This window comes from Poecilia formosa, unplaced genomic scaffold (genome assembly GCF_000485575.1).
Source record: "Poecilia formosa unplaced genomic scaffold, Poecilia_formosa-5.1.2 Scaffold403, whole genome shotgun sequence".
NCBI classification, from domain to species: Eukaryota; Metazoa; Chordata; class Actinopteri; order Cyprinodontiformes; family Poeciliidae; genus Poecilia; species Poecilia formosa.
Genome location: NW_006800342.1, coordinates 258770 through 285282, shown reverse-complemented (window position 1 = coordinate 285282; position 26513 = coordinate 258770). Strand labels below are relative to the sequence as shown.

General features: G+C 39.5%; 3 protein-coding genes across 7 annotated transcripts in view; 1 reads left to right on the top strand and 2 right to left on the bottom strand.

Annotated features, from left to right (window-relative positions):
* ncf4 (neutrophil cytosolic factor 4) overlaps positions 1-864 on the bottom strand; it is a 29983-nt gene extending 29119 nt beyond the window's left edge. Inside the window, exon 1 of the mRNA XM_007576261.2 lies at positions 130-864. Coding sequence (XP_007576323.1) covers positions 130-161 — 32 coding nt within the window. The 5' untranslated portion in view covers positions 162-864. The remainder of the gene's footprint in view (positions 1-129) is intronic.
* LOC103154839 (parvalbumin-7-like) overlaps positions 1-14188 on the top strand; it is a 35108-nt gene extending 20920 nt beyond the window's left edge. Inside the window, exons 1-5 of one of the 2 annotated variants that reach the window (XM_007576260.2) lie at positions 8396-8567; positions 11513-11581; positions 11943-12072; positions 12188-12297; positions 13929-14188. In XM_007576260.2, coding sequence (XP_007576322.1) covers positions 11521-11581; positions 11943-12072; positions 12188-12297; positions 13929-13954 — 327 coding nt within the window. In that variant the 5' untranslated portion in view covers positions 8396-8567; positions 11513-11520 and the 3' untranslated portion in view covers positions 13955-14188. Of the gene's footprint in view, positions 1-8395; positions 8568-11512; positions 11582-11942; positions 12073-12187; positions 12298-13928 lie in introns of those variants that run through there. The other variant, XM_016663076.1, reaches the window with a different exon arrangement.
* A 100-nt stretch (positions 14189-14288) lies between these two features.
* Positions 14289-26490, bottom strand: baiap2l2b (BAR/IMD domain containing adaptor protein 2 like 2b). Of its 4 annotated transcripts, none has more exons than XM_016663073.1 (15): positions 25617-26489; positions 25412-25476; positions 25246-25321; positions 24109-24195; positions 22722-22783; positions 22469-22540; positions 21856-21945; positions 21630-21761; positions 19165-19269; positions 18035-18137; positions 17690-17897; positions 17021-17086; positions 16327-16624; positions 16193-16236; positions 14289-15251 (listed from the first exon to the last, which is right to left on the bottom strand). In XM_016663073.1, the coding sequence occupies exons 2-15, from the start codon at positions 25463-25465 to the stop codon at positions 15176-15178; spliced, it is 1473 nt and encodes a 490-aa protein (XP_016518559.1). In that variant the 5' UTR covers positions 25466-25476; positions 25617-26489; the 3' UTR covers positions 14289-15175. The 4 variants fall into 4 exon arrangements, with proteins under 4 accessions (XP_016518559.1, XP_016518560.1, XP_016518561.1 ...); XM_016663074.1 differs by having other exon boundaries at positions 25839-26489; XM_016663075.1 differs by having other exon boundaries at positions 16327-16621; positions 25412-26490.
* Between the last annotated feature and the right edge of the window lie 23 nt (positions 26491-26513).

The window sequence follows — 26513 nt, the reverse complement described above, 5'->3', positions numbered from 1 at the left end:
TAATAAAAAAAAAGAAAAGAAAAAGAAAACCTTTTTTGTCACAAACTTTCATTACCTCTTCAGAAATCAGGTGAACGATCAAATCAACTGAACTCTCTCCTTTCACTACCAGTTTTTGCGGACACTCACCTCTCGTCTCGTAGCTGCTGCGGCTGAGACATGTTTTGCGCGCAGTTCGGTTCCGGACACAAGAGGAACAAAAAAATATGGGACTCCGATCCGGAGGAGAAGCGTCTGTTAGGAGAGCTAGAAAAGAATAAATCGCTCACACGTCAAAGGGAGGAGAGACGCTTCGGGCATCTAGTGGCTGAAGAGGCGCAACAATGCGGAAACGGGCAAGAGCCAGGAAGCGAAAGTTCCCTAAAAAAAGATTCATGAGAGGACCCGGTGTTCTGCAGATGTTCCGCCTGGCTGCGAGGGCGGGGAAACGTCACCAAACAGTCAGGATGTAAATACTGGCGCATGTGAAGAATATCAAACATTTCATTTATTACTCGGTATCAGCTGACACCTTTAGCGTAGAGTGGCCTGCCGGAGGTTTATTTCTGTTCATTTTGGACTCAACAGCGAACGAAAACGGACAAAATTCAATCTCCCGGTAACCTGGACTTTGCATAAGACAAATGGAAGTGCTTTTTCAAATTTAGAAATGTCATATTGCCTTGTCGTGGGTTAAATAATCGCAGGAAGGAGACCTGAGTTGAAATTTTTCAAGCAGTCAGTAACCGATAAGCCACTGAAAATATTTCTTGGGAATTTGGCTGTTTACAGAATTGAATATTTAAAGTTAACTGGAAGGAAAATATGCAGTAGAAAAATTGTTCAAGAGTTTAGAGGAGATCCACAATTTACAGATCACCGCTGGAGTGAGTAGCTGCGTACATTGAATTTGCATAAGAGAAACTCGCCAAATTAGTCAAAAAAAGCTTTTTGATTAAAAAGAAAAAAGTTTTGATACTAGGATGAGGTGCTTTTGCTTTATTTGTTTTTGGCCTCGAAATTGGTTTATTTTGCAAAACGAATGAAACAACAACCGGATGGTTACTACTGGTGAAAATCAGAAGAAGACGACAGGAAGTGGTTGGAGGGTCGTGGATCATGGTGATTTAATGAACAAATGTACACAAGTGTGATTTTAATTGCGTTTCTTATGTAATACAAAGACCCAAATTGTGAAACTGTGTTTTTTTTGTTTTCTTTTTGCCAACATTAGCGGATTATCGACAAAGTTTTGTGCACATTTGTAACAGAAACACAGCTACAGGTGCAGGAGCCACTGCACAAATACGGGCTGCAACTGATGCACATCCTGCCACTGCTGAACCTGAGACAGCATCAAACGGGTCTGTCTGACCTGGACTGAGGACAAAAAAAAATATCTGACCCTTGCAGATGTTTTAAGATGAGAGTCAATTTTGCATTTTGTTTTGAAATCAAGGTTCCAGAGTCTTGAAGACGAGTGGTGAGGCAAAAAAAAGAAGTAGATGTAGTGTTGTTATAACTGCAGATTTCAGAACTAAAGGTGATAAGTTGGTATCTAACCCAGAACCAAGCTCTAATTTAGTTCTGCAGATTGAAAAGCTAAACACAGGAGTCACTTTTTGGAACTTCTCTATCCAATGTCAGTGTTTTCTTTGAAACATGACCTCATATTTCCACTTTTTTTCCTCCTCATCTGAAGGGAAACACACACACATACACACACACACACGCACGCACGCACACACACACACTTCTTAAATCCACTATTTCAATCTGAATTGATCCAGTGTTGACCTCTGACCTCTTTTTGTCCCCTGTTGACACCAGAAAAAACAGAAGACAGCCTGTGAGATTTAAAAGTGAAACAATTGAAATGTGGTGACAGTCGGACAACCAGACGCTCCTGACACTAGATGTCAGCAGAGCTGCTGAAATGCTGAAGGCAGATGTTCAGTAGAACCAGTGATTTGGCATCTGCTGTGAAACGGTTCCTGATTTTGGTTTCTTGATCTCATTCAGTGACATCAGCTCTGCTTAAAACCTAAAAAATTGAACTATCAGTGTTTTGGTTTTTATTAAAGCTGCAGAACTTCATCGCTACCAGCTTGTCTAAACAGAAAACAAAAGAGGCTGCGGCCGACGTGTTCTGGGTGTGCTAACCGACTCGCTTTCACTTCTTCTTTCTACCCGACTGAGACTTATTTCCACTCACTTTAAAGTCTTAATATTTGTTTAAGAGGCTGATGTCAGAGTGAAGTGTCCAATCATTTATCCTGCAAGAAAAAAGTGCTTGTGAGAGGAAAAAAATGAATGTAAGAATTTGCTTGACTGAAACTGGCTGACTGTCAGAAAAAAACAAACAAACCAACAAGTGCACTGAAATACATCGGTGCATAAAAGTGTGTGTGAGTGTGAACGAAGCGTTTGTTGACTCCGTATCTAGTTTCACGTTGCCTGACATGGATGGGCTGAAAGGCTGATCGCATGTCAGGCCATCGGCAGCCATAAATTGCAGAAACATTTTTTGAGGTTGTATTTATCTTCAAGGTCAGGCCAGCTGCTGAAGTCTGTTGTGCTTCTGTGATTTGGTGTGTGTGTGTGTGTGTGATTTTTTGAGGTTGTATTTATCTTCAAGGTCAGGCCAGCTGCTGAAGTCTGTTGTGCTTCTGTGATTTGGTGTGTGTGTGTGTGTGTGAGAGAGAGAGAATTTAGGGATTGTGAATAGACATCGAGGTGAGTGTGTGTGTTTTCAAAAAATGTCTGCTGGTGAAATCCAATAAGTACTTAAGATGACATACACACACACACGCATACACACACACACACACACACTCACACATGCACGCACGCACATACGCATACACACACACACACACACACACACACACACACACACACACACACACACACACACACAACAAACACGTATATGGAAATAGAAGAAGCAAGACTGACAGAAAGCCTCAACAAGCGCCTGGGTTGTGTTGGCCAAGTTGACAGCTGGTTTCCATGGGAACACTAGAAGAGCGGCAGGAAGAGGAAGAGCTGGAGATGAGAACTTCTCTGTTCTCTGACGGACGCTGGGGGAGACGTGGGGTAAACATGATGGCTGAATCAAAAACATTCTCAAAATATTTCCAAACCAGTTTGAAATGTTAAACATCAGACAAATGGAGACCATGTTAAAAGTAGAAGTGAAAAACTTCTTTCACAATTTTTAAAAACTCTTTAAAGGGGCAGTGTGATGTAAAATCAACGTTTTTCAGCTTTCCATCACGTCAAAAAGTCATTCCCTCATCAAAAACGTACCTGGAGTGTTGCTTTGTTTCTTTCATGCTTGAATCTCCATGGCGACCATTCGGGGGTCACCTGAACGCTTTCTCCCACTGAGCGCCGCAGTCAGGGCCGCGGTCTCCACGGTGAGCTTTTGGCTCAAAGCGGTGCTCTCCTACGACTCCCCCCTCTCAGCTCCTTCAGACTAGCCAGCAGCAATTAGTAAACACCTGGTGGAGCTGAACACCTGAGGTCATTATAGGAGCCACTTCTCAGTGCATCGCTCCTATGAACGGATGTAAACGGCTTAATGGAGAAACATTGTAGCGAGATAGACGTGTAAAACATTTATTCCCTTGAGGCTAAAGTTCACACAAATCCAAAAATAATTACATTTGTGAATTATTTTAAACTGCATGCACTCTGTTAACTGGAGCTCATTACACCAGGCAGAAGGACGACCGGCTGCATCTTGAATAAATAAATCTGATCACCAGCTGATCACTCTCCGACGTTCTCATGAAGACTTGCTGTCATAAACACCAGATTTTAATACACCGGGTGTAAAATTAAAACTTGGTGTCTCGTTATTTAGCAAGCTGCTTAACTGGCCTAAAAACTTCCATTCCTTAAAAAACATTCTCTCCCACATGCCCACCCACACAAATACAGACACATTAGGACTAAATATAACTCTAATAGCTAATGTAATCAGCTGCGTACTCTAAAACAAATACAAAACTTCCTTCTCTCACTGTTCTCAGTATTTTTGTCTGTACTGAACTAATGAGGTTGTGAGTTATCAGCTTAAGATTTACAGCAGCTCTGTATTCGTTAGGGGAAGTGATGAAAGTGCGTCATGATGGGATTGTCACTTTACTAAGGAAGCATCATCATCATCATCCTCATCACCTGAGCTATTGTCACTTCTCAAATACTCATAGATGTTGAGTCAGATGCATTCTTTAGTTGTGATTATGAACTATAAATGACCATAAAGCTGAAACCAGACATTGTGTCTCTGTACCGACCTGAAAATGCGTTATCCTTTTCCCTCACTGTTTGACATTAAATCAGACTAAACCTTTTCTGTGTTAGATTAGGTGGAATTTTTATTTTCTGTTTATGACATGTCATTACTTTGTAGAATCAGCTTTGAAGCCTGAATGACATGAGGACATGGGTAAAATGTTCTTATTGTCCTCCAACAAGCTTATCTTGAGTTATCACGTAAAAATCGACCTTTTTGAGATTTACGTCGTTCCTCCCCCCCTCAGCTCCTCCAGACTAGCCAGCAGCAATTAGAAAATACCTGATGGAGCTGTGAGTCTGCTGAGACTCACAGCAGACTCACAAGACTCACTGAAGAGCTTCTCAGGGCTCTTAAGAATGTGTGTGAATGGTTTTATAGAGCAATGTTGATGTGACGTCTTCCTTAAGGAGCAGCGTCTTAACTGACCAAAAATTCAATACAATCCAGTTTTAGACACTGGAAAACATTGTTATATGTGGGGGGGTTTTTAAATGTATATAATTTCAGCTTCATGCACAAACATGGCAGTAATTTGTCACAGGTAAAAGTTGCTGTTTATATCTGTAAAAGTTCGGTTTCCTCTGTTGGAGCGCAGATCTCACAGTCTAAATGCTCCTCTCATTTGCGAACGCAGACACCAGCGGGTTATCCCTGCATTTATTTTTAGGGCTAATATCTGCTAATCTTTGAGTATATGCAGACAAGGGATACCCCTCTAATGTCACTAACACAACACACACACACACACACACACACACGCACACACATACACAGTCTTGGCTCAGGGCCGCTCCTGTCATGGCTGACCTAATGCGCCACCTGTTGCTGAGCAGCACATTGGTCATTAAAAACACATTCAATTCCTTTCAGTCGCTCTCTCGTCCGTCTGTCACTGTTCCTCTCTCTTTCTCTCTAATTTTAGTTTGATCTGCCGGTCACACTTTCTATCTTTTATCCCCCAGCAGGGCACTCCCACAGCTCATAATCATTTCTCATTGTCACTTCAACCTTTAGGGTTATTTTCTTACTTGTTCCCCTTTAAGTTTTCACGATGATCGCCACTTTTTTCGTCTTTCGTCTGTAGCTTCTTGGCCACGTCCTTCCCATCAGGTTTACCCTGACCTATCTGTTGGGCTTCGTTGACCCCGCGCTGCCTTCTCGCCTTGATCCTTTCTCCCCTGCAACAAATCCTCCCAGCATGTCGTCCTCGCCGCCTCGCCCCTCCCTTTCACATTTTCTTACAATGCTGGAAAGTGCTGAGGAGCAGTAATTCAATAGACAGGAAACCTAAGAGAGTCCTGGGACAAGAGCCTGGCAGAACTGGGGGTTAGTCTGGGGCATAAATAGACATGGACATTTATTATTATATGTACAGTTTGACTATACTGATTTTTACTGGTTGTTTTTCTATATAGAAACGAGGGCATTTTGTCACGAAGGCCTCTGCTAAACATAAAGAGCAGTTGGAAAATATATATTTTTTTATTCCTTGAACTTTTCACCTTTCAGAAAACAAAGCTAATAATTTTTGGGGGGGATTTTGGTTGATAGACCCCACAGTATGATACTATCACAACTATTTGTCATGATGGGCTTTCCAAAGCTTCTTTCTCCACGTTTTTTATTGAAACAGGATTTATTTCAGTAATGGTGGTTTTTTATTTTGTTTCTCTTTCATAAAAGTCAGATCTGTGAAGTGGATAATTACTTCACAGAAGTAATGTAATGCCAAGATTAAATTTCACACACTGGTAATCCATTTTCTGCTCAGGTGACATCTGGGGGTAACTGGTTGTACTGCATGTTATTTGGAAATATTTGTGTACAAAAAATGTATAGTTGTGTTTTTTTTTTGTTTTTTTTTTGATGTCATACTTCAAAATATACAAAATATATGATGGACACAGTTTATAGGTGGCTTTTTGAGTAATTCAAACCTTTTATCAAGGAAGAATAAAATCAAACCTGATTTAAGTTTCTAATGAGTTTGCAAAACCGTTTCTGCTCAAAAGAGTGAAGAAAGGGATTTTAACAATAAATAAGTGAATTTTGGATGAACCTTTAACATTTTAAACCAGTAGAAAAGCTACTGACTGGCTCTGAAGTGGAACTATAGCAATGCTGTCCTAGTTTCTTGCAAATCCTGAGACAGACTTGAGAAATGCAAGTTGTTGCTCAAACTAAGCAACCAGTAAATAAAATCATTCAAACCTGGAAGCTTCTGTAATTTCCTGACATTTCGTGACAGTAGACGTCTCTGATAACTAGCTTGTACATCTGTGAAACACAAGTTCAGTACTTTTACAGTCATGATTAGAAAACACACCTTTAGTCCATGATTTTATCTATCTAGGCTTCTTGTCGTGTATGTATATAGTTGTATGTTTATTGACTCTATTTTGGCTTCGTCCTTATTTAACAGCAGTGTAGAGTCAGTGGCGTTTGAGACTGCATACTTGAAGTTGATTTTAAATCTACATGGTTCAAAAATACAGTGATGTGACAAAGTATTTGTCTTCTGGTTTTTGCTGTCGAGTCACATTTATGTTTGTTTATTATCGTCTTCTGATAACACGAAGCAGGTTGAAAGTCTCAAAAAACAAAATGTCATTTTCCAATCTAAAGGCATTCAAGAACACAAAAGACGCAAAGGCATCTAAGGATTAAAATGTAACTTCTAAGGCATTGGGACTTCAGTGAACCGCAGTGCGACACATTACCGACAAATGGAGCAAACATGGAACGACTGATGGTTGTTGTTGCCACCAAGAATAGCAGAGGCAGCACATGGCCACATCCCAAATCTATTAGAATTAGGGGGCAATAACTGTTATTGCCCCCTAATCAAATCAAACTATTTGATTTGATTAGGGGGCAATAACTTTTAGACATAGAGTAGGTTGATTTGAATAGTTCTTGAAAACATTTGGAAACTCCTTTTTGTATTAACTCTGCTTATATTTATCTGATATTCTAATTCATCTTATTATCTACAACATTTCAAAGGGCAGTATTATGTATTTTCCAGCCACATAGTGCCATTTTATAGCATAATCACAATAACCTGTTACCTTCAGATGTCATAAAAATGTGATATATATATATCAAATATGACTTAAAAGAAAAATGACTTCGTAATGTAACGCCTTGAAATTGGGTCTCTGTCTCTTTAAAAACTCTTGGTCTTTCTGAAACTCCACCTTCAGAAAGTTGTCACAACATGGCTCCTTTACTAACCCTTTGATAACGTTTTTACCAGCGTTGCACTGAGAAGTATCTTGTATAATGAGTTCATTAGATGCTCAGTTCCACCAGGTGTTTGCTAATTGCAGCTGGCTAGTCTGAAGGAGCTGAGTGGGGGATGCATCATGTGAGGTGGAACCTCTGAAGCTTGGAAACTGCAGCTCCGAGGAGGAGCTTTGGCCTCGAAGGCGGGGCTAGGCCCACCCAGGCGTTTTGCACAGCTGAATGGTTGCCATGGAGATTAAATTATTTCTCAAACATGCGTGATAGAATCAAGGAAACACTGAAGATATGTTTTTGATGATGGAATAACGTTGTAACATGACGTAAAGCTCAAAAAGTTGATTTTACTTAATACTGCCCCTTTAAACGACAAACAAAGAGAAAAACAGAAGCTACTTATTCACAGCCCGGTACATCAGAGCCACACAGGCTGAGCTTTCTTTTTACAGTCACTGTAAGGTTGTCAGGATGAATTCAAGGTAACGTTTGCACTTGATCATGATCTTAAATCACGGCATAAAACATATATGTTTTTTTGTTGTTGTTATTACTACCAACGCTATCAAAATCGCTGTAACCTAGGTAACATCTCATTTATGAGGAACGCTTAGGCTGTTCAAGGCAGCCTCAAAATGACTCAATCTGAATAAATCCCAGCAGACAAAGAGCAAAAACGTCTGTCTCCTTGGTGGAGAAGAGGTCCAGCTGAAGTAAGATAAAGAGGTATTATTAATAGGCCACCAGTGTTTGCGTCATGTCTTGACAAACCCCTCTTCTGAAAATAGAGAGGTGGGGATGAGCCCGGTGCCCACGACCAGTGTGTATGTGTTCAGAGGCAGCTATAAAAGTCTTATTGTGTCCTCCGTCCCTCCACTTGTTCATCTTACCCTCCATCTCCAGGCCTTCTGTCTTCTCCCGTCTCCCTCTGTCCATCCATTCATCTATCCATTCATCTATCCATCCATCCATCCATCCATCCATCACCTGTCCTCTTGCTTTCTTTTCCTCTGCAGCTAGCCATCTATTCATTCAGGTAAGACTCGTCAAATATTAAATGCAGTAACACAACTGTTTGAAGGCAAAAAGATGAAAAAAAAAAGTCAGAAATCGGTAAAGTACCGAGTCGGGATGAAGGCCGTCGTAAACAAGGCATGAAACAATAATGATCAACAAAAGCAATGTGGGATACTGCAGCTGGTTCAGGTGCTACAAAGTCTATTAGCACAGCTGATTTAACAACTGTAAGGCAGCACAGCTTAATTGAACCTTGTAAGTCATACAAGTGGAGCAACACATTGATTACTAGTCTTGAATGAGACACAAATGGACTCAGGTATCCACAATGGCGGCATCACACCATTCTTCTGTGGAAAAGGACAAATAAGTATTTTTTAAATCAGCTACTTTAAAATCTTTGCTGAGACTGAAATTGTGAAATTGTTCTGTCAACATCTCATACACGCTGTTGTGTCGGTTTGATCTTTTCCTGAAAACAAGAACCACCTGTTGCTATGGTGATGTCAGGTGGACGTATTTCTCTGGCGGGTTTTACTTTGGTTCAAAGGTCGCCAGTGGAAGGTGTTTCCTCGCAGAGCCATCACACTTGGATCTCGGCTTTCGGTGCAGCCGTTCTTTTATGGCGTTTCAACATGAAGGCTCCGCCCTTTTTAAGAAAACTTGCATTTCGCTCAGTGTTAGAGTTGCAAAAGTTGGTCCGAGCTGATTTATCTGCAACCTTCGCTCCAGATGAGGTGTTGTAGAAGTGTAATGAAAGTTATTTAAACAGGCTTCCTCATGGTAAAAATCTGAACAGGCACTATTTGTATTGTTCATTGCAGGAAATGTTGCAGACTCATCTACGCTGGCAAAATTCTTTTAGCTCCAGTGAGGAGAAAGGATGAAGAATGACTGGGATATTTTATCACAGCAATTATCTCACTTCATTAAAGTTAAAAACAACCTGAAAGCTGAAAACAAAAGGAGAAAGAACAATTTCTTTAGTGGTCCCCAGACATGGACACTTTCTTCTTTTGATAAACTGTAATTTCTGTTGAAAGTAATTTTAAATACATCCTAATAAATATGCTTTGCTGACATATATCCTCTTTAAGACAAAGGCTGTAGGTTAGCAGTGAGCTGCTTTCTATTTCTTGCCTAATATTGGATTTCAGCTGCTTGAAGGTTCAGGGTCTTGACTGCTAAATGCTTTAGATGACTGGCAGGACCGAACACCAGGCAGGCCAATTGAACCATTTAGCTATGAAGTAATGATTTTGCTATGCAAGTATAATGTGGGCTGGAATCCCTTTAAATGCTTGAGGTCAGCTGGTGTTTTCCTCTTTAGGCCAGAGAGAAAAAAATCTTTTTTTTTTTTTTCTAAGAGTAATCAGCAGAAATGTTGTATCTAATTCAGGTCTGTTTTGTTTATTCTAATACACTGTCGTGTAGTTTTGTTGTTGTTGTTTTATCCATTGTAGATAGAAAAAGTACATTTTTGAAAATAAGAACTCTGAAACTTTAAGATTATTTTTCTAAAAAAAATTCTGAGATTAATAAAAAAATTCTGAATTTTTCTTCTCTTTTTTGTGGTTTTGTGTATTTTCCAGGGTTAATTTTAAATTTTTCTTTGTGAAGAAAAATGTGGAACACAAATGGCTTTAGCAATGCAATGATCAAGTGTATATTTTGATCTTAATGTTTAATTTCAAAAGTTTGTTCATGTTGCATGAACACTTGAACAAATTTACATCTTTAAAGATCAGTTTATAGATGTAAATTGATCTTTAAGCACCGATAAGTGAAAAAGAAATGTAAAGGTGATCAATGTTTCCCATTTTCTGTTTTGAGTTTCAGACGTTTAATACAACCAGTTTAGCTTGTAAACCTGAAGTTTTGATCTGTTAGATTTCCTCCATTGACTCAACATAAACATTACATGTTAACGCTCCAGAATGTAAAAATCAACAAAAATCCTAAGAAACATGAATATGTTTTTATTTCAGCCATTTTCCCTGCGGACAATTTCAAACATAAGAATTAAAGGTGTTGTTTTTAATCATTTTTTCTACAGTTTTCTAACTTTTTTGAGTTGCTGACCACAGAACATGTCCAGTCGTCTTGGTATTATTTCTAGTGTGTTTACCTTCACACACCCTGACAGCACATGAAGATCCAGCGCAACCTGACACTGTTTTGGTAAAAGTTCCCTCCAGGTGAAATTAGCTGAAGCTTTCGGTCTGAACTGTCTGGCCTGCAATGACGTTCTGTTTACAAGACATTAACGAATAATAATCATTACAATTTTCTTTTTAAAAAGCATTAGATTTCTAGACGTGTCCAAATGCACAAATGGATCCCCACTAATTGGCTTTTGGTGCCAAAAGTCAGAAACATGATAGGTGTCAAGAAAGTTGAGAACAAGTAAACAGGAGGGAGAGAAAGAGGAAGGCTGTACATTCCTGTGCTTATTCTGTCACTCTGTCATTTGGTCAGGAAGGGGAGACAGTTTGTTGGACTCCAGACAGTCCAACTTGCAGAGGGACTGTTGACATGTCCCCAACAGAGACACTTATGTGTGTCAGGCCTAAATATGTTTCCCAAGACTCCATAGTGAGTGAGAAAGCACAGAGACGCATGTTTCTGGTCTCTGAGGACATAAAGACTCAGTTGTTTGAGACAGACCAGATAAATTCATCAACATTACCCTGATCAAGAAGCAAGAACTCCCTCTAATGGCTTGTGATACCTATTGAGAGCTGAAGGTTACTGCAGCGGAATGGAAAAACTTGTCTTTTTATTTTTATTTTCAAAAGATGTGGAAAGGACAGCGTTCTAACCAACATGTCTCATTTTTGTTGTGAAGAGCAGGAGTGTTCCTTTCTTTGTGTCACTTATACTAAAAACATGCAGAATTTAGGAAAGTTTTCAAAAATTCAGCCTGAATTGCACCGTAAACGTCTTCTCCTCTCCTCTCTCCAGCCGGCAGAATGGTAATGACAGATCTTTTAAAACCTGAGGAGATCAAGAAAGCTCTTGATGCCTTTTCAGGTTTGTTACCGTTTTTTTCTCTCCAGATAAAAGCGTTGATCAGAATACTGTTTTAACCCTCCCACAATCTTAAGAAATGGGGTCGTTTGGACTCCACAAGCTTTTCATTCTGTGGCGCAGTCTGGCGGGGGTCGCACTGAGCCCGCGTGTGCTTTTACAAGTTTTTTTGTGTGTGGTTTTGGGAATTTATGGTCTGACAGTCAACCCCGCTTTCCTGCTGTCCGGCAGTGACATCTGCCGTGCTTTTCCTGAGCGTCGCTCTAAGATCGCGAGAGGGTTAAAAGGCCTCTTCCAAAAGATGCAGCCAATCCAGGAACTCTTAAAAAAAAACTCAATGTGTCTTTTCCTTCAACTTTCCTAGCGGAAACCTTTGACCCAAAGAAGTTCTTTGAGATGGTGGGAATGAAGGCCATGTCAGCTGAAAACGTCAAGAAGGTTTTCCAGGTTCTGGATGTGGACGGTAGTGGATTCATAGAGGAAGAGGAGCTCAAGTGAGATCCAAACATGAAAATAAGGCTGTTTTGAAATGAGTCGCACACGAAATATTAACATGTGTTGTGCACTTTGTGTGTGATTGTTATTTGGAATAACGTCTGTTTGCCTCAGGTTCGTGCTGAAGGGATTTTCCAAGGACGGCAGGGACCTGACGGATGCTGAGACGAAAGCGTTCATCACAGCCGCAGACAAAGATGGAGATGGAAAAATTGGCATTGATGGTGAGAAGAGAAAGACGTCACACATTTTATTACCGGGAAAGGAATAAAGTGATACAACAAAGTGGGGTTCTTCAAAGCACAAGAGATTTTTTTCTTAGATTTAAGTGGCTAATGGATTCAGATTTATAATTCAGATGCAATGAATTATAATGTTCTAAGCTTTAAGGCAGCTTCTTAAATCATTCTTGATGAAATGTTTAGAAATCCAACATTATGACGACAAACGGCTGCAAAGGAAGCCACAAAATGTTTTTAGATTAAAAGAGAACGTAATTAAACACAGCACTATATGAAAAAAAAAAAAACAATAAAAATACAACAAGAACCAGTTTCAACCTATGATCACATGGTTTCATATTTTGGCATGTATGTTGGTCCAACTAAAACTGCATTTTAGGTTCATAACAAAGTACATTTTTTAAAATATAAAATTCTATCATACACGTAAAGCTTAATGGTTACTCCACCCTGTTGGGCTGAATGCTCACTACTCAGTGTGCAGCTTGTTCAGGCCTCCATGTGGTCAAATGGTTCTTAGATGAATCAAACTGAAAACATTCCCAACTCCACTGCCATGTCAGTCACTCCAAACATTCAGCATGCTCAGGCAAGTCGTCAGCGCAGACAGAGCATCTGCATAGTGCAGCACGAGATTAGATAATGTTACTGCAGGTCATTAGTAAGACATTAGGGATGAGAATTTTGTCGCAGTGATCCACGATATATACTGTATATATATATATATATATATATATGCTAAACGTTTTGATTGTTTTGACATCTCTGCAGAAGCCCAGTGATCCAGTTACAGGGGCTACTGTGTGAAACACAAAGTTTATGCTGGAGTTTTGTTTATTTAAAGACACTCATGTTTGCACATTAGTGAAGCGCTAAGCAAACACAAAACTGCACGACAGGAGTACGAAAATCAAAGCAATTCATTGTTAATCAAATTGTTTCAAAATTGTTTATGTCAAGAACCTTTCACTGAATTCCTTTTCTCCCACTACAAAGTATTTTTCTATGATTCTTTGGTTTTCACTTATTTGGCACTTCAGTTTAAAAAGGACTATGAAGCATTTAGCTTGATAAAAATTAAAGCTGCAAAGCTGTGTGGTGGTTTTAAATATAGTTGAACAAAGCATGGGCTGGCATGATGTTCTTACAATATGATATCGTTGAGTGAATGCCATAGTTCCACTTATTAAGGCAGATAAGTAAGATAAGTTGATCCAACTGCTTTTATTCAACAAAGAAAATCAACAAATATCCATGCTACTGTTAAATTATAACCTGTTATGCTTAGGAAACAGCAATAATGTAATAAAAACGATTGGTAAATGGTGTCTAGCTTCCGCCTCATTGATATTTTATAAAACATTTCCACATCTGAATCTGTTTTATCTTGTAAGCAATGGAAAAGTGCTGCCGCCATCTTTCATCTGGATTAATATAAGTTCCATACAGTCTAAAAACTCTTTTAGAAAACCCTACTTATCACTCTCAGGTGTGATTTCAGTGCCGTGGTGCTACGTATAGGAATCATTTATTCATGATCTGCAGTGAGTTGTGTTGGTACACCAAGGCAGCGGTGCAGGTGACCCATTTCTTGTCTTTCTCTGCATTTTCAGAGTTTGAGGCCTTGGTGCATGAGTAAAAGGGGGGGATGTCTGAAATCCCCCCTGCCCCCGTTCTTCTTCCTCTGTCTCTTCGTTCCCTCATTTGTAAACGCCCTCCTCCACACCCTTCCTGCCTCCCTCCGGACCCCTCTTACGGAGTCGGGCCAGGCCCGTTCTCTTCGAAGCGCTAACAGTGATGGGCTGCCTGGGAGTCACACCGAAGAGAATCACACCGGCAGCGCATCAGTGTCACCTTCATCATCTTTTTTTTAATATATATATATACATATATATTTGTCTAACTAAACATGCTGTACAGATTTAGGAATCATTACTTACGACAAATGAGGATATATATATATATATATATTTGTCTAACTAAACATGCTGTACAGATTTAGGAATCATTACTTACGACAAATGAGGATAGTTTGTGGTATGAAAAGGTGAATAGTGCTGTAGGTGGTGTAGATGTTCAAGACATCCTTTAAGCTCAACTTCTTGTGCATTCTGTCTTCTTCGCTGGTTTTATTTCTGGCTGTTTGTGCATCAGATCACTTTCTTCCCACTGCTCTTCCTCCTCCACCCTCCCTGACCTTCATCTTCTCTCCTCTGTCCCTTCCTCCATCTCCTCCTCCTCACTTCCAAACTCTGATCAGATGATGTGGTACAAAATAAAGAAAAAAGAATCGTATGTAAGGAGAACTGTGAAGAAAGAAGTCACCAGAACAAAATGATAATAAAAAAAACATTTGAGATACCGTGTCTTCACTTGTTGGTGCTCATAAAAGATAACTGTCAAAAAAAAAAAAAAGCAAGCAGCTAAAAACTTTTGAAAAGACGGGGAATTCAGTTTATTTTGTTTTGGTTGTACGTGATTTAACAAACTAATACAAATTTTAGATGCAGTATGTTGACTGTGAGGCAGAGGGAATAAAAAAACAGCAAGCAATATTCTCCCATTTAATGAGAAAAAAAACTGTACTTTTAGACAACAGTAAGTCTAAATGTCCCTCTTACATCTGTACTACAGGAGACAAAAACAAAACAACATAACCTCTTAATTACTAAACAGAGACCAGAGCAGCTTCTCCGGTTTGTGGTTTAAATAATTCAGAAAACACAGCTTCGCTTTGCATTTTCTACACCGTGCAAAGCATTTCTCTGTCCATCAGAGTTCAGGGCTTTCACATCGCTGCCTTCATGACCCGACGTCAGACTTTGAGAAACAGACCTCCGCTCGCGCTAGTGACGGCCGGTCAGTGGATCCGAGGAGCGGATCTGTCGTTGGTCGTCGTCGGACGAAGCTTCACGGTGGCGAACGGGTTTGTGCCCCTGAAACGAGAGCGTGATGGAAAATGTTACACAACACCGCACGCGCTCAGCTGGCTCCTGCTGGCGAGGTATTCAAACACGTCCACACGATCCAGGTAAGGAAATCCACACCACGACGATCCAAACACGAGGGGCAGGCGGATTCTGATTCGGGAGGCCGCGCCGTTCGACCTGCTGCAACCCAAAGTCTGAAATGATCCGTCAGGATTAGGGCTGAGAACGCACTGTAAACACAAACCTTCTTTTGCACGAGTTGAGCTATCGATGCCGATATTTTCGTTGTTTTGCGGAAGGTGGAGACCAACTGTAAACTACTCAAAACGAGTATTTGCTTTAATTAACAATTCAATTAAAACATGAGAAGTAAACACTGATAAACATGAGTAACGATTACTGATGGTTGAGTTAATTTTACTCACAATCTCTAGTTTTTAAACCTTGAGTTCTTAAGTAATGCATTAGCTTGGACACAAGCATTTATGGAAACAGAGTTGGATTGTTTTGGTTTTTGATTTTTTTTTTTTACAAACTAGACCTTCCAGTGCAATCACTTGCTGTGTGCTGCTTTAGAGAGGATTACTAATTTGGGTTTACAGTAGCTGGAAATACCACAAAATCAAAGTGTTTTACAGAACTGTTTTACTGAACTATTTGAGTCAATAGTTGTAAATGTTCAGGTTAAGTTACTTCTAAAATGACAGGTCACTGTTGCAAATGTGAAGAGAAATAAAGGAACTAGTTTGTATGGAATAAGAAACTCCACTTGCAGTTTGCCACAAGCTTTGTTGGGGACACAAAAAGCTTTTACTCTGATCAGAGGAGCGAATATTGAACTACATTCATATATTCATATCTTTTGTTTCCAAAACAAAAGAAACCCAGAAAATCCCCCAATACCAAATGTTTTCTGGTGTAGGTTTTGCTTTCAGATATAAATTTACCTTGGAAACAAAGGGTTATCAGGCTGCCCATGTGGAGACAACGCCTAGTATAAAAAACAAACAAACAAAAAAACAGAGTAAGAATAGAAAAGTTCATTTGTGGAAAACAGACAATGTAACTAAAACCACAGTACCTGAACATCAGCTGCCACGTCCCCCTTAATGTCTGGGACGGGGGAGACGGATCGAACGTCCACAGAGCTTCTTCTGAGGTTCAAACTCTGCTGCGGAGGCGGAGGTGGAGGTTTTGTCTCCATCGCCGGTTCCGTCCGCCTGTCGGGCGCCGGGGAAACCGGCCGGACGTCCACCGACGCCCTGCGGCTGGGTGTCGCCGGCGGCGGGATGTCGCCGTAACCCTTGACCTCCTGCTGTTCGGTGTGAGCGTCAGTGTCCAGAAGGTTGTTCATGCTGTGACTCCTGACAGAAACGCTGCTGCATTAAAGGAAGCATGTGTGGAAAAGGAAATATTATATATAGTTGAACTTTTTCCTCGGAGAGAAGGAATACGAGAAAGGTGAGAATGGAAGGAAATTACATTTTTATTTATTTCAAACAAGTAAAATGTCAGAGTAAATATAAAACTATTGGAAAACAAAAAAGTGTGTAATAATAATAATTAAACATAAAACAACAAACCTTTTACATCAAGGACTAGGACGAAGGCAAAGCTCATTAAATCCTACCCACAATTGTCTTATCTAATCATGTCCCACATTATACACATTTACACATATAATTGAATAAAGATGAGGAGAAGGAGAAAGTATTTGACAGTGGAATTAAAAAAAATGCATAAAGATGAGGATCGCTGAGAGACAAAGTTCCCACCTGGTTGATAAAGTGTTGGAGAAATCTTCAGCTGGAGCCACATAAGCAGCAGGAAACCAGCCCTGACTGAGGAGACACCAAACAAAACAGATCAGGCAAAAGGGGAGCAAAATGTATGTTTGTTTATTTTTATTTTTTTTACATTTTTTTCAGTTTTTTTCACAGTCCTAAATCTGATGCATTTTGGGCACATTTCCACTCAGCTCCCTTATTTGCATAATCATGCTCTGCTGTAATTACAGCTCCACATGTTTTGGGATATTTATCTACTAGTTTTGTGCTTCTTACAGGAAGAGCATCTATGACCAGCGATATTCTAGTCCTTGTGCAGATTGTCAGATTGCAGCTTAATCAGAGTTTAATGTGCATGTGAATACTTTCAAGGCCCTGTTAAGATATTTAATTAAGCTTTTGTGGAAAATGAATTGTGTGCATATCAATGATAAGTCAGGATGCATTCAATAGAAATTAATGCCTCTACATTGTGCAGGTTTGAAGAAACATTGTTTCACTGTCAAACACAAGAATGAGTCAAAAGGTGAACAGCCACCTTGTCTCCATATCCTTGTACAAAACAGGTTAATTCAATGAACATGAGGATGAACTATAATCAGTCTGTCACTTCTGGATGCGTCTGTCGGCACACGGATCAATAATGACCCAGCTCACCGCAGGCTGCTGTCTGCGCGTCCGTACAGCCAGCCGTTTCGCGGCTCCTGGACCAGCACGATGACAGTCTCTCCTCTGTTAAAAGGCAAAAGCTTTGGGTTGGATGAGGAGGGGTGAGAGACCAGGGCTCTCATGGGCCTTCCTCCTCCCAAACCCAGAGACTCCCCCACTGAACTGGAGCGAGAGCGACTGGGAAGGGGAGACGGTGCTGGAGAAAGTGAACACAGGGATGAAATCATAAAGTTAGAAAACAAAAAGCCTTGAAGGATTTTTGTTACTTTTCTGGGTTGAAATGTCATCCATTAATAATGCACACTAAGATGCAACAGTAGCTCCCTCTGTTACCTCTAGATGGCACTCTTCCCAGTGCCAACTGCTCCCGCCTGGCCCAGGACATATCCTCATCCCTGGCCACTGTCTGCAGCAGAGAGCTGACCGAGCCTCGCAGCTTTGCACATAAACCAAACAGATTATAAATGAGACGAACTCTGTGTCCATGCAGGGGGTTTATAGGTAATCAGGAAAAAAATCAGATTGTATTTTAGAGATAAGTTCATAGAAGTTAAATGTAGTGTGGGTGCAGGATTTAGTTAGGGAACATGTACCAAGCAAAAAATAAAAAAATAAATCTAGGCTACCTTTGAAAAACTGCTTTACTTTTTTCAACCCTCTCTTTTCAGGGCCTTTAGATTCAGTTAAAAGGCTTTTATGTAAATTACATGAGCTGAATTTGATCCATGATGTTAGGAAAAGTGACCTTTGGAGATTGTGTTCACTTTAATACCGAACTATTTTACAAAGTGATGATATAATTTAGTCCATACCACGATCTCTTCATCTGCGAGAGTACCTGCTGAATTCCCTGACATACTTTCACAGTAAGAAACATTTAACAAAATCAAAGGCAGCTGTGACATTTACTTGATTATCAAGAAATTTTAATTCCAGTCCTTCATGTTTCCACCTTCTATAAATGTGAAACATCCATCTGTCTATACATGGATATATCACGTACAGACGACATGTGTGTCAGCAGCTCTGCTTAGAAAAAAACATTATTGTCATTCCTGCTGCTAGCTTAATGTTACGGTTAAGTTGCCATGGTTACATATGTACACAGTGAAAAATGTATTTTTAAACAACAAGTGAAACATCCAATGAATGCAAATAATAATACATTGTTGTGAGTTCAGTGAGTTAACAGGCTTAATAATCCTGCTAATCATGCTACTAGCTTATTATCTGACGAGCAACTTTGCTAAGTATTAAGCTAGCAATTGTTCTATCTATCTATCTATCTATCTATCTATCTATCTATCTATCTATCTATCTATCTATCTATCTATCTATCTATCTATCTATCTATCTATCTATCTNTCTATCTATCTATCTTAGGAGACTTATTTATCAAAGCAGTATTAACTGTGGTCAATAAAAAAATAACTGACATTAAAAAACAATAACGGTGTTAGCACCTGCACCTCCTGATCTACTTGAGTTGGAGTGCGTGATCTGGACCCCTTGGTCTCGTTCACTTTCTCTTTCCATCCATCTGCCTTCTGCTGGAGGGATCCGCCGGTCTGAAAGCAGACGGGGGAATCGAGCGCCTCATTAAATCACAAAAATAATAAGGGTGAAACAAGATTAGTGCATAAGCATCAGTAAATTTGAAATTTGCACATTGAGAGTGGGGTTTTATTAGATAAGCAAGCAATTAACATGATATTACAAGGCTGGAACAGAAAAAAAAAAAAAAGAAAAATCAATGTGTTAGCTGGATTAAGAAGTTGCAGGAAGGCAGGATGAAAGCAGCAGTACTGAGGCTGCAGCAAAATCTCTCAAACACGCTTGACTGGCAAAATAGGGATCAGAATCAATAAATTTAAAAACATACACATTACCAACTGGGTTTCTGTCTCAATAAAACATTTTCTGTCATGCTATTGAATGAACACAGAAGGGGTAAAATAGATACGGTGCCAGAAGCCTCATGGGCCCTGATGAACCCAAATAGAAAATGATACCAAAGCAGCAGCAGTTCTTCTTAGACTCAAAGAGAAAGGCCGTAACCTGAACGAACACAAGTTCAGCCGGGAATTCTTTGGATTCATTTTTCAGGCTGAGGACATATCTGCAAACCCCATAAAGGAAGCGAGTGCTCCGATCATTCCCACAGAGGTGAGAAGACTGCTTGGTATGGCAATATTTTGCTCATGTTTTATCAAAGACTTTGCACCGCTCCATGACCTGACTAATAAAGACACACCATGGCACAGGGGCCCACGCAAGAGAACTGCAGGCATTTAAGGACAGTTTGACCAGCGAGAAGATCATGTTGTATTTTGATCCAGGCAAATAACCACACCTCAATCCCCAGTTGGCCTAGGATTCATCCTTTAAAAACTCGGAAAAATGGTGAGAGACACAGTAGCCATGCCCATTCGTAGAGAGATGAAACTCACATGGTCAGAGCAGGTTTCTACGACCCACTCCCGACTGGCCAGTGATCATGGAAGAGTACATCCATTGTCCCATAGTGGAGGTTGTCAGATCTGCTTCAGCTAATACAAATTAGCTGAAGCAAGATATTCTTAATGCTTGGGATTCTCAGAGTCCTCAACACATACAACGCACCTCCTTTCAGCAGTGGTCAGGTCTCTAAATTCCTAACACACATGAGCTGCAAACACAGAAACACAGCGCCTTTATGGCCTCAATCAACTTCAACAGCCGAGCCTTTTATGAGTAATCTGGAAAATGCAGTTTGAGTATCAGATAGTCAAAGTATCCATGCTGAACACATTTCTCCACGAGTATCACTCTGCTCCACACAGGACTACAGAGATAATATGAGATACACACAAAGACACTGACCCTGTCCCATGCCTTGGGGAACAATAGTGGCCATACAATCAGAACACATAGCAAAGGCAAAAATTAGACTCTACGCTGACATGAACCATCGCCCCAAGTCCAGCACACTGTACTGCACTGACAGCCTCAGCACAGCAAGTTACTACAGCAGTGGCACAACCACCACAACTCACATCACTACCTCCACTGTCACCCCCGGTAACAACTGACATTCAATCACAAGGAACTCCTCCTTTTTCCAAAGGATCAATGCCAATGGTCAACGCTCAATGTCTCGTCTTGGTCTAGTCTTAGTCTTGCAGGTGATTTAAGTGACGCCCTTCATTATAAAACTTAACTAGAAATTTGTTCAGGTTTAATCCAAAAGCAATAGACACGGTGGTGGAAAAGAAAGGGGAGAAGAGAAAAAAGAAAGGAACACAGGTGGGGCAAAATGTTAAAAGGGAGAGAGGAAGACAGGACTATAGAAGAGGAAGAAGGATAAAGAGAATACAAGAAAGACCCATAGGAATCTGCTTCTATCTACACCAGCAGAGAGAGAGGAAGAAAACAGGGAACCAAGAAACCACAGCAGAAACAACATATACATTTATAACAACAATGTCACTGAAAAGTAACATACTAACTAATACAACATGTGTTTAGTGGAAACTGCAGCCCAAGATAGAGAGTATCTCTAAACATCTAAATGCTTGTGTGTATCAGATTTCACCGTATGAATGTTAAATAGTGGGTGTGAGGAAATACACACCTGGAATGAAATGATTTGCTTGATCAGGTCAAACTTATTTGTACAGCAAATTTCAGAAACAAGGCAGTTCAAAGTGCTTTACAAGTTAAATTGTGTTTTTCAAAGTCCCCAGTGTCTCAAATATGCGTGAAATGTGGGGTTTAAAGTCGAGGTCTTAAATTCTGAAGCATGGTTATGTTTGCAGCAGTATAAATGACACATAAATCTAAACAAATGAAAACAATAAACTATGAATAAAAACACCTGAAATGTATTTACTGCACACTTGAAATAAACCTGCAGCATACTGAGCGGGACTTGAAAGAGCATATATACCTTGTTTATGAGAAACAGCAGGGACTGAGTGAGGCCGCAGTGCTTCTCTGCCAGAAAGCGATACCTTCGTTCCTCCTCCTTCAAGATCTCCTGGTGGCTCTGCCTGAGGTAAACCATGTATTCACTGTTCTCCTAAAAAAAAAAAAAAAAGACTCGTAGAAAAATATTTTGATAAAGTGGCGCAGAGGTTTCGCTTTGGCACCGTCTCTGCGCATCACAGACGTACCAGAGAGTCTCTGAAGGTTCCTCTTCTAAGCTGTTTTTCCAGAGTTTCGGCCTGGTTTCTCACCTCCATCTCATACACTCTGCGGCTGCCCTGCAGCAAGTCGAACAGTTAAACGCTCCTGAATCTGCCCGATGGCGGTCCAATGAGTGATGCTCATGCTCGTGTTGATTAGCTCCTCTTGGCTGTCATTAATCCCAGTGAGGCTGCACGTCGCAAGTTTTCCAAATGTAATCAACATTTCTGTAAAAACCTTTCCCTCATTAAGAGGCTGGCAGAATGCAGTGAATGACAAACCAACAGCGGAAAGCCAGTTCTGCCACTCCTTAATTTGTCTTTTTGGAACTTGATCATAAACAAAAATTTGATGGTGGTTCTGTTACTTTTTTGGGTTCGTTCAACTCCAGTGATTTGTGCTGGATATAACATTTATCACACATTTACAGAAAACCTGCTGCTGAATCTGGTGGTCCCCTACATACCGTCTAGATAAACTTGATCTTGACCAAACTATTTATTTCGTGTCAATTTAAACACTAACTCTTGCAAAAACAATTCTAGTGACAGTTCCTCATTTTAAAATGTTGTCCCGTCCAGTACGGCCTAGCGGACTCACCTCCATGTACTCCTCGTCCAATTTGACGTTCTTCTCCATGGCTTGCAGCACCTCTATCTGGAACCACTGAAACTGATGCAGGAAGAAAAGCGGCGCTGCTCAATCTACGTCAGCCATGCTTACAAAGGTTTGGTAAACCTTCAGGAGTTTGTTTTTCAGTATTTTCAAAAATGTGTTGAATTACCGAATTCTGCAGACACTTTCAAGATTAAGGTTTTTTTTTTATTATTATTTTGATGGGAAATGTACTCACCAACCCTTCCATCTCTGCAGTGAGCCTTCGCTGTGTTTCTGATATCTGGACCAGGACGTCGCCTGTTTAAAAGAATAACAGAAAATATCCTAAATATGTGTGTTAAAGATTGATTATTTTAATGCTATGACCCTTTTTAAGGTCTGCTTAGCTTTTTAAGATGTTTTTTTTATCCAAGTTAGAAAAAATATAAATGTTGAATTCATATTTCCAACATAACAAACATTGACATGTCATTTTTTGTGAATTATTATCAGCAAAAATGTTTCTTCATTAGGATCTCAGTACTCTAACGGTGATCTATGGATGTATTTATATGCTTTGCACTTATTTTGTCACTCAACATCAAATGTCTTTTTTTTTTCTCTAAAATGTTTTGCATGGTTTTGTAGTCAGCAACATTTACTGTGACACCTATAAATATAACAACAAATCACTTTCTTCTAGTTGATAGACAAATTTCACCTTTGTGTCATTAAATCTCAATGAAATCTATACAATGTTGTTCACTTAGTGATAAAGTTCCTGCAATAAATGGACTTCTAAATAATATCCTAATTTACTGAATGGGCATGTAGGTTTGACAAATAAAAAAATCTGTATATGTAATTCGTTTTTTTTTTTTTTTTATAATAATAATACTAAATGCAGGACAACAAATTAGAAATGATGACTGTGATTGAAGGACACTTGCTTTACTCTAAACTGCTGTTTGGTGACACTCTGACTAATCCAATCTGACTGAGCCTGACAAATTTAGCAAACAGGAAGGCACAAAAATTTTAGTATCCACATGTGCAAAATGTTAAAGAATACAAACCCCCAAAACTTGAAGCTATTATTGCAATAAATAAATAAAATTGGTGGTTCTACAAATTATTTATTCAGGGAAGCTGAGTACAAACACACCTTTGTAATGTTGGATATCCAGGAGTAATTTTAGTTCATTAGTTACAATAAAACAAATTGAAGTTTGTGGTTTTCATTTTGTCTGTATGTAAAGACTCAATATATGATGTCGACACAATGCCAAGTTCCCAAAGCATTTATAGTCAAGGTTTCTCTGCTTTTATAGATTGTGCTTAAGTTACTAAACCGAGTGTAACTGAACAACTGTCTTTATCTATAATTCAAAGGACGCCATAGGGTGTGTGGTGACTGTGGTCCTCTAACTGACCTTAGAAAGCAGAACAACATTTGTCATGCTGCGCTAACCTTTAAGCAATCAATACAAACAAAGAAGTAACAAAACAACCGTCACTAATAAAACTACTGTAATGGAGCGCGGCGGCGTTACCGTAGTGCAACTTCGTGGGAATAAATGTGATGCATTATGTTAAAATACATCAATTCATTCATTACAAGTTAAAACAGACAACTGTCTCACCAAGAGAATGAGAGGAAAGCGTGTGCAGTGCCTGGTCACCCATCTTAGCCAGAGCGCTGAAGTAGGCCTCACTGCAACCGGACAAGGCTGCAAAAAAGACACACAGTGAAGCAAACATTTCACACATGAAACATTACAGACAGACATATCGGCTTTTCTGTAACTTCACACACGTTTTTTTTTTTGTTTTTTTTTATTGGGTCACCTGGCAGCCCTGCTCTTACTCATTAGGAAAATACACCCTGAAGTGCCGACACCTGATCCGTGCTCCTGGTCTAGGAATAGACTCGTGCCAGAGGGTTTTGTATTACAACACTCCGCCGCGACTGAAGGCCTGTTCTTGTTTCAAGAGGAGGAAGAGAGGCACATTAACAATGCATGCCGCTCTCCCAGTTACCTGTGTTTCACTTACGATCCAGATTAAAGGAAGGCCACGAAATTAAATCTAAACTAGCATGTTGAGATCAATTCTGGTGCAGAATTAGGTTAAAATCCTGCACCAAGCACGAGTTAACATTTTAAAATCCTTTTTTTTTTTTTTTTTTTTTTAATGCAGATTAGATCTAACCTATACAGAATCCATTTGTTGAATTTGTCTGAGGGTCTTTTGGTTTCATTTGACCCCAAAACAAACTCATTCTTATCCATAGACTTAAGCACTGCATATCAGCTGATTTACTTGTTGAGTTTCTTTAAAGTATTAGGAGAAATTTTAAAAATAAAATGCTAAAATTTTGCCCATAATTTGATTTTATTATTTAATATTTCTAAATTAATTCAAATAAAGTCTGTTTTATGTTAATTGTAGCTCAGATCTTTAATCTGATCAGTTAATTTCAATGAAACATGAGAGGATGGGCCCTGATATGAAAAAATAAATAAATAAAATAATAACTATCAGCAGTCTTCTGCTATTGGATAAAATTTAAAACAAAGGCCAGCCAGCCAATTTTCTCCCTGCTTGGTTCTTTAACTTATATGACTAGTTTGTGTAAAATGTGATTAACTCTGTATTTTATCATGAATTTCTACTTTTTTTTTAAGTTTTGTTTTCACGAAACTGGAAATTTAGAGTAAAGCATCACCAAAACAAAGACACATATTTATTTCCATGCCAGCACTGATCAACTCGCTGACCTTGAAAAGCTTTAACATAGCTGTTTCCAAGAGCAACAAGCTTCTGAAGACCCGGGTTGAAATGCTCCATCAGGCTCTAGAACAAAGAGATATAGTTATGAACCAGAAAGACAGAACAACACTTAGCTGTTATTTCACAACGGAGAAAAAAAAATCATAAACTTACCGAGTAGACACTCAAAGTTGATTTGTGCAATTGATCACTGCTCACTCCCGACATAGTGACCGATTCTTTAGTTATGGAAGAACAGAAAAACACCAAAAATACTGTCAGCTGTAAAAAGTCTGCACTCCCATTCAAGTTTCTAAAAAAAAAAAAGTATCTGAAGGCCCTTTCTAGACGTCTACAGAGAAAGTCACTGGAGTTCCACCTGTTTTCTCTGCTGGCTAAAAGCTGGCAGCACTTTTTTCTGTCCCTTCTTTAGTCATTCAGCAGTGAGCTTCTTAACTGGGAGCCTGTTTTCATGGAAAGAGAGAGCAAGCATGTGTGTAGAGGAGAAAAGGGAGGAGGTGGCAGCCATATGACTGGATGAAATATTAAACTGAGACCTGAGAGGAGAGGAGAGCGCTCTATGACATATGAATCCACTCACCTGAGGGACGACCTGCAGTGGAGTGGAACCAGCCGGCGACACGATGAGGAGGCAGAAAACGAGTCACTCAAACAGTTCCTTGCTAAGATTTTTCCTCAATTGTAGCCTGAAATTAGCTGGAATTCGCCAAAAACAGATCAGTGGTTTGCAAAATTTAAGAAAACTTAATTTAAGCAACTTATGTTTTCTGTCTTCACTACTGTATGATTATGAAAAACATAATCATTCAATAACATACAAGCAGAAATAAAATTGCAAAATTATGCTAAAGATTTTAACTGTGATTAAGCAGTATCGTCATGACAACCCCTTTAATTTCTCTTCACAGTATCAACCGATATCCTTGAAATTTGGCTTCTTGGGGTTCATAAAAGGCAGAAAAAGAGTTCTTCCAGACGGGAAACTTTGTTGCTCACAAGCGGATTTTAAAAATAGCATTAGTCAGCAAATCTTGCACCACAGCAGTCCTTTGCAATAATTAAAATAACAATCAAATCAGACTTAGATGAAAAAAGAAACTTCAGATGTGATGTTGCCGTGGATACTGTTGTAATAGTAACATTCTTGCAATTAATTCAGACAAAGTGGAACTTTTAAATGCTCACCATGTGCTATAAAAATAACATCTTTCATAATGTCTTTATTTTCTCCTGCTTATACTAAATATTTGATATT

Coding starts and splice junctions, on each gene's coding strand:
- baiap2l2b (XM_007576255.2), bottom strand. CDS start 25,465: ATGTCGGGAGTGAGCAGTGATCAATTGCACAAATCAACTTTGAGTGTC. Junction 22,784..24,108: donor GCTTTCCTCTCATTCTCTTG/GTGAGACAGTTG, acceptor TCTTTTAAACAG/GCGACGTCCTGGTCCAGATA. Junction 21,762..21,855: donor GAACCTTCAGAGACTCTCTG/GTACGTCTGTGA, acceptor TTTTTTTTTTAG/GAGAACAGTGAATACATGGT.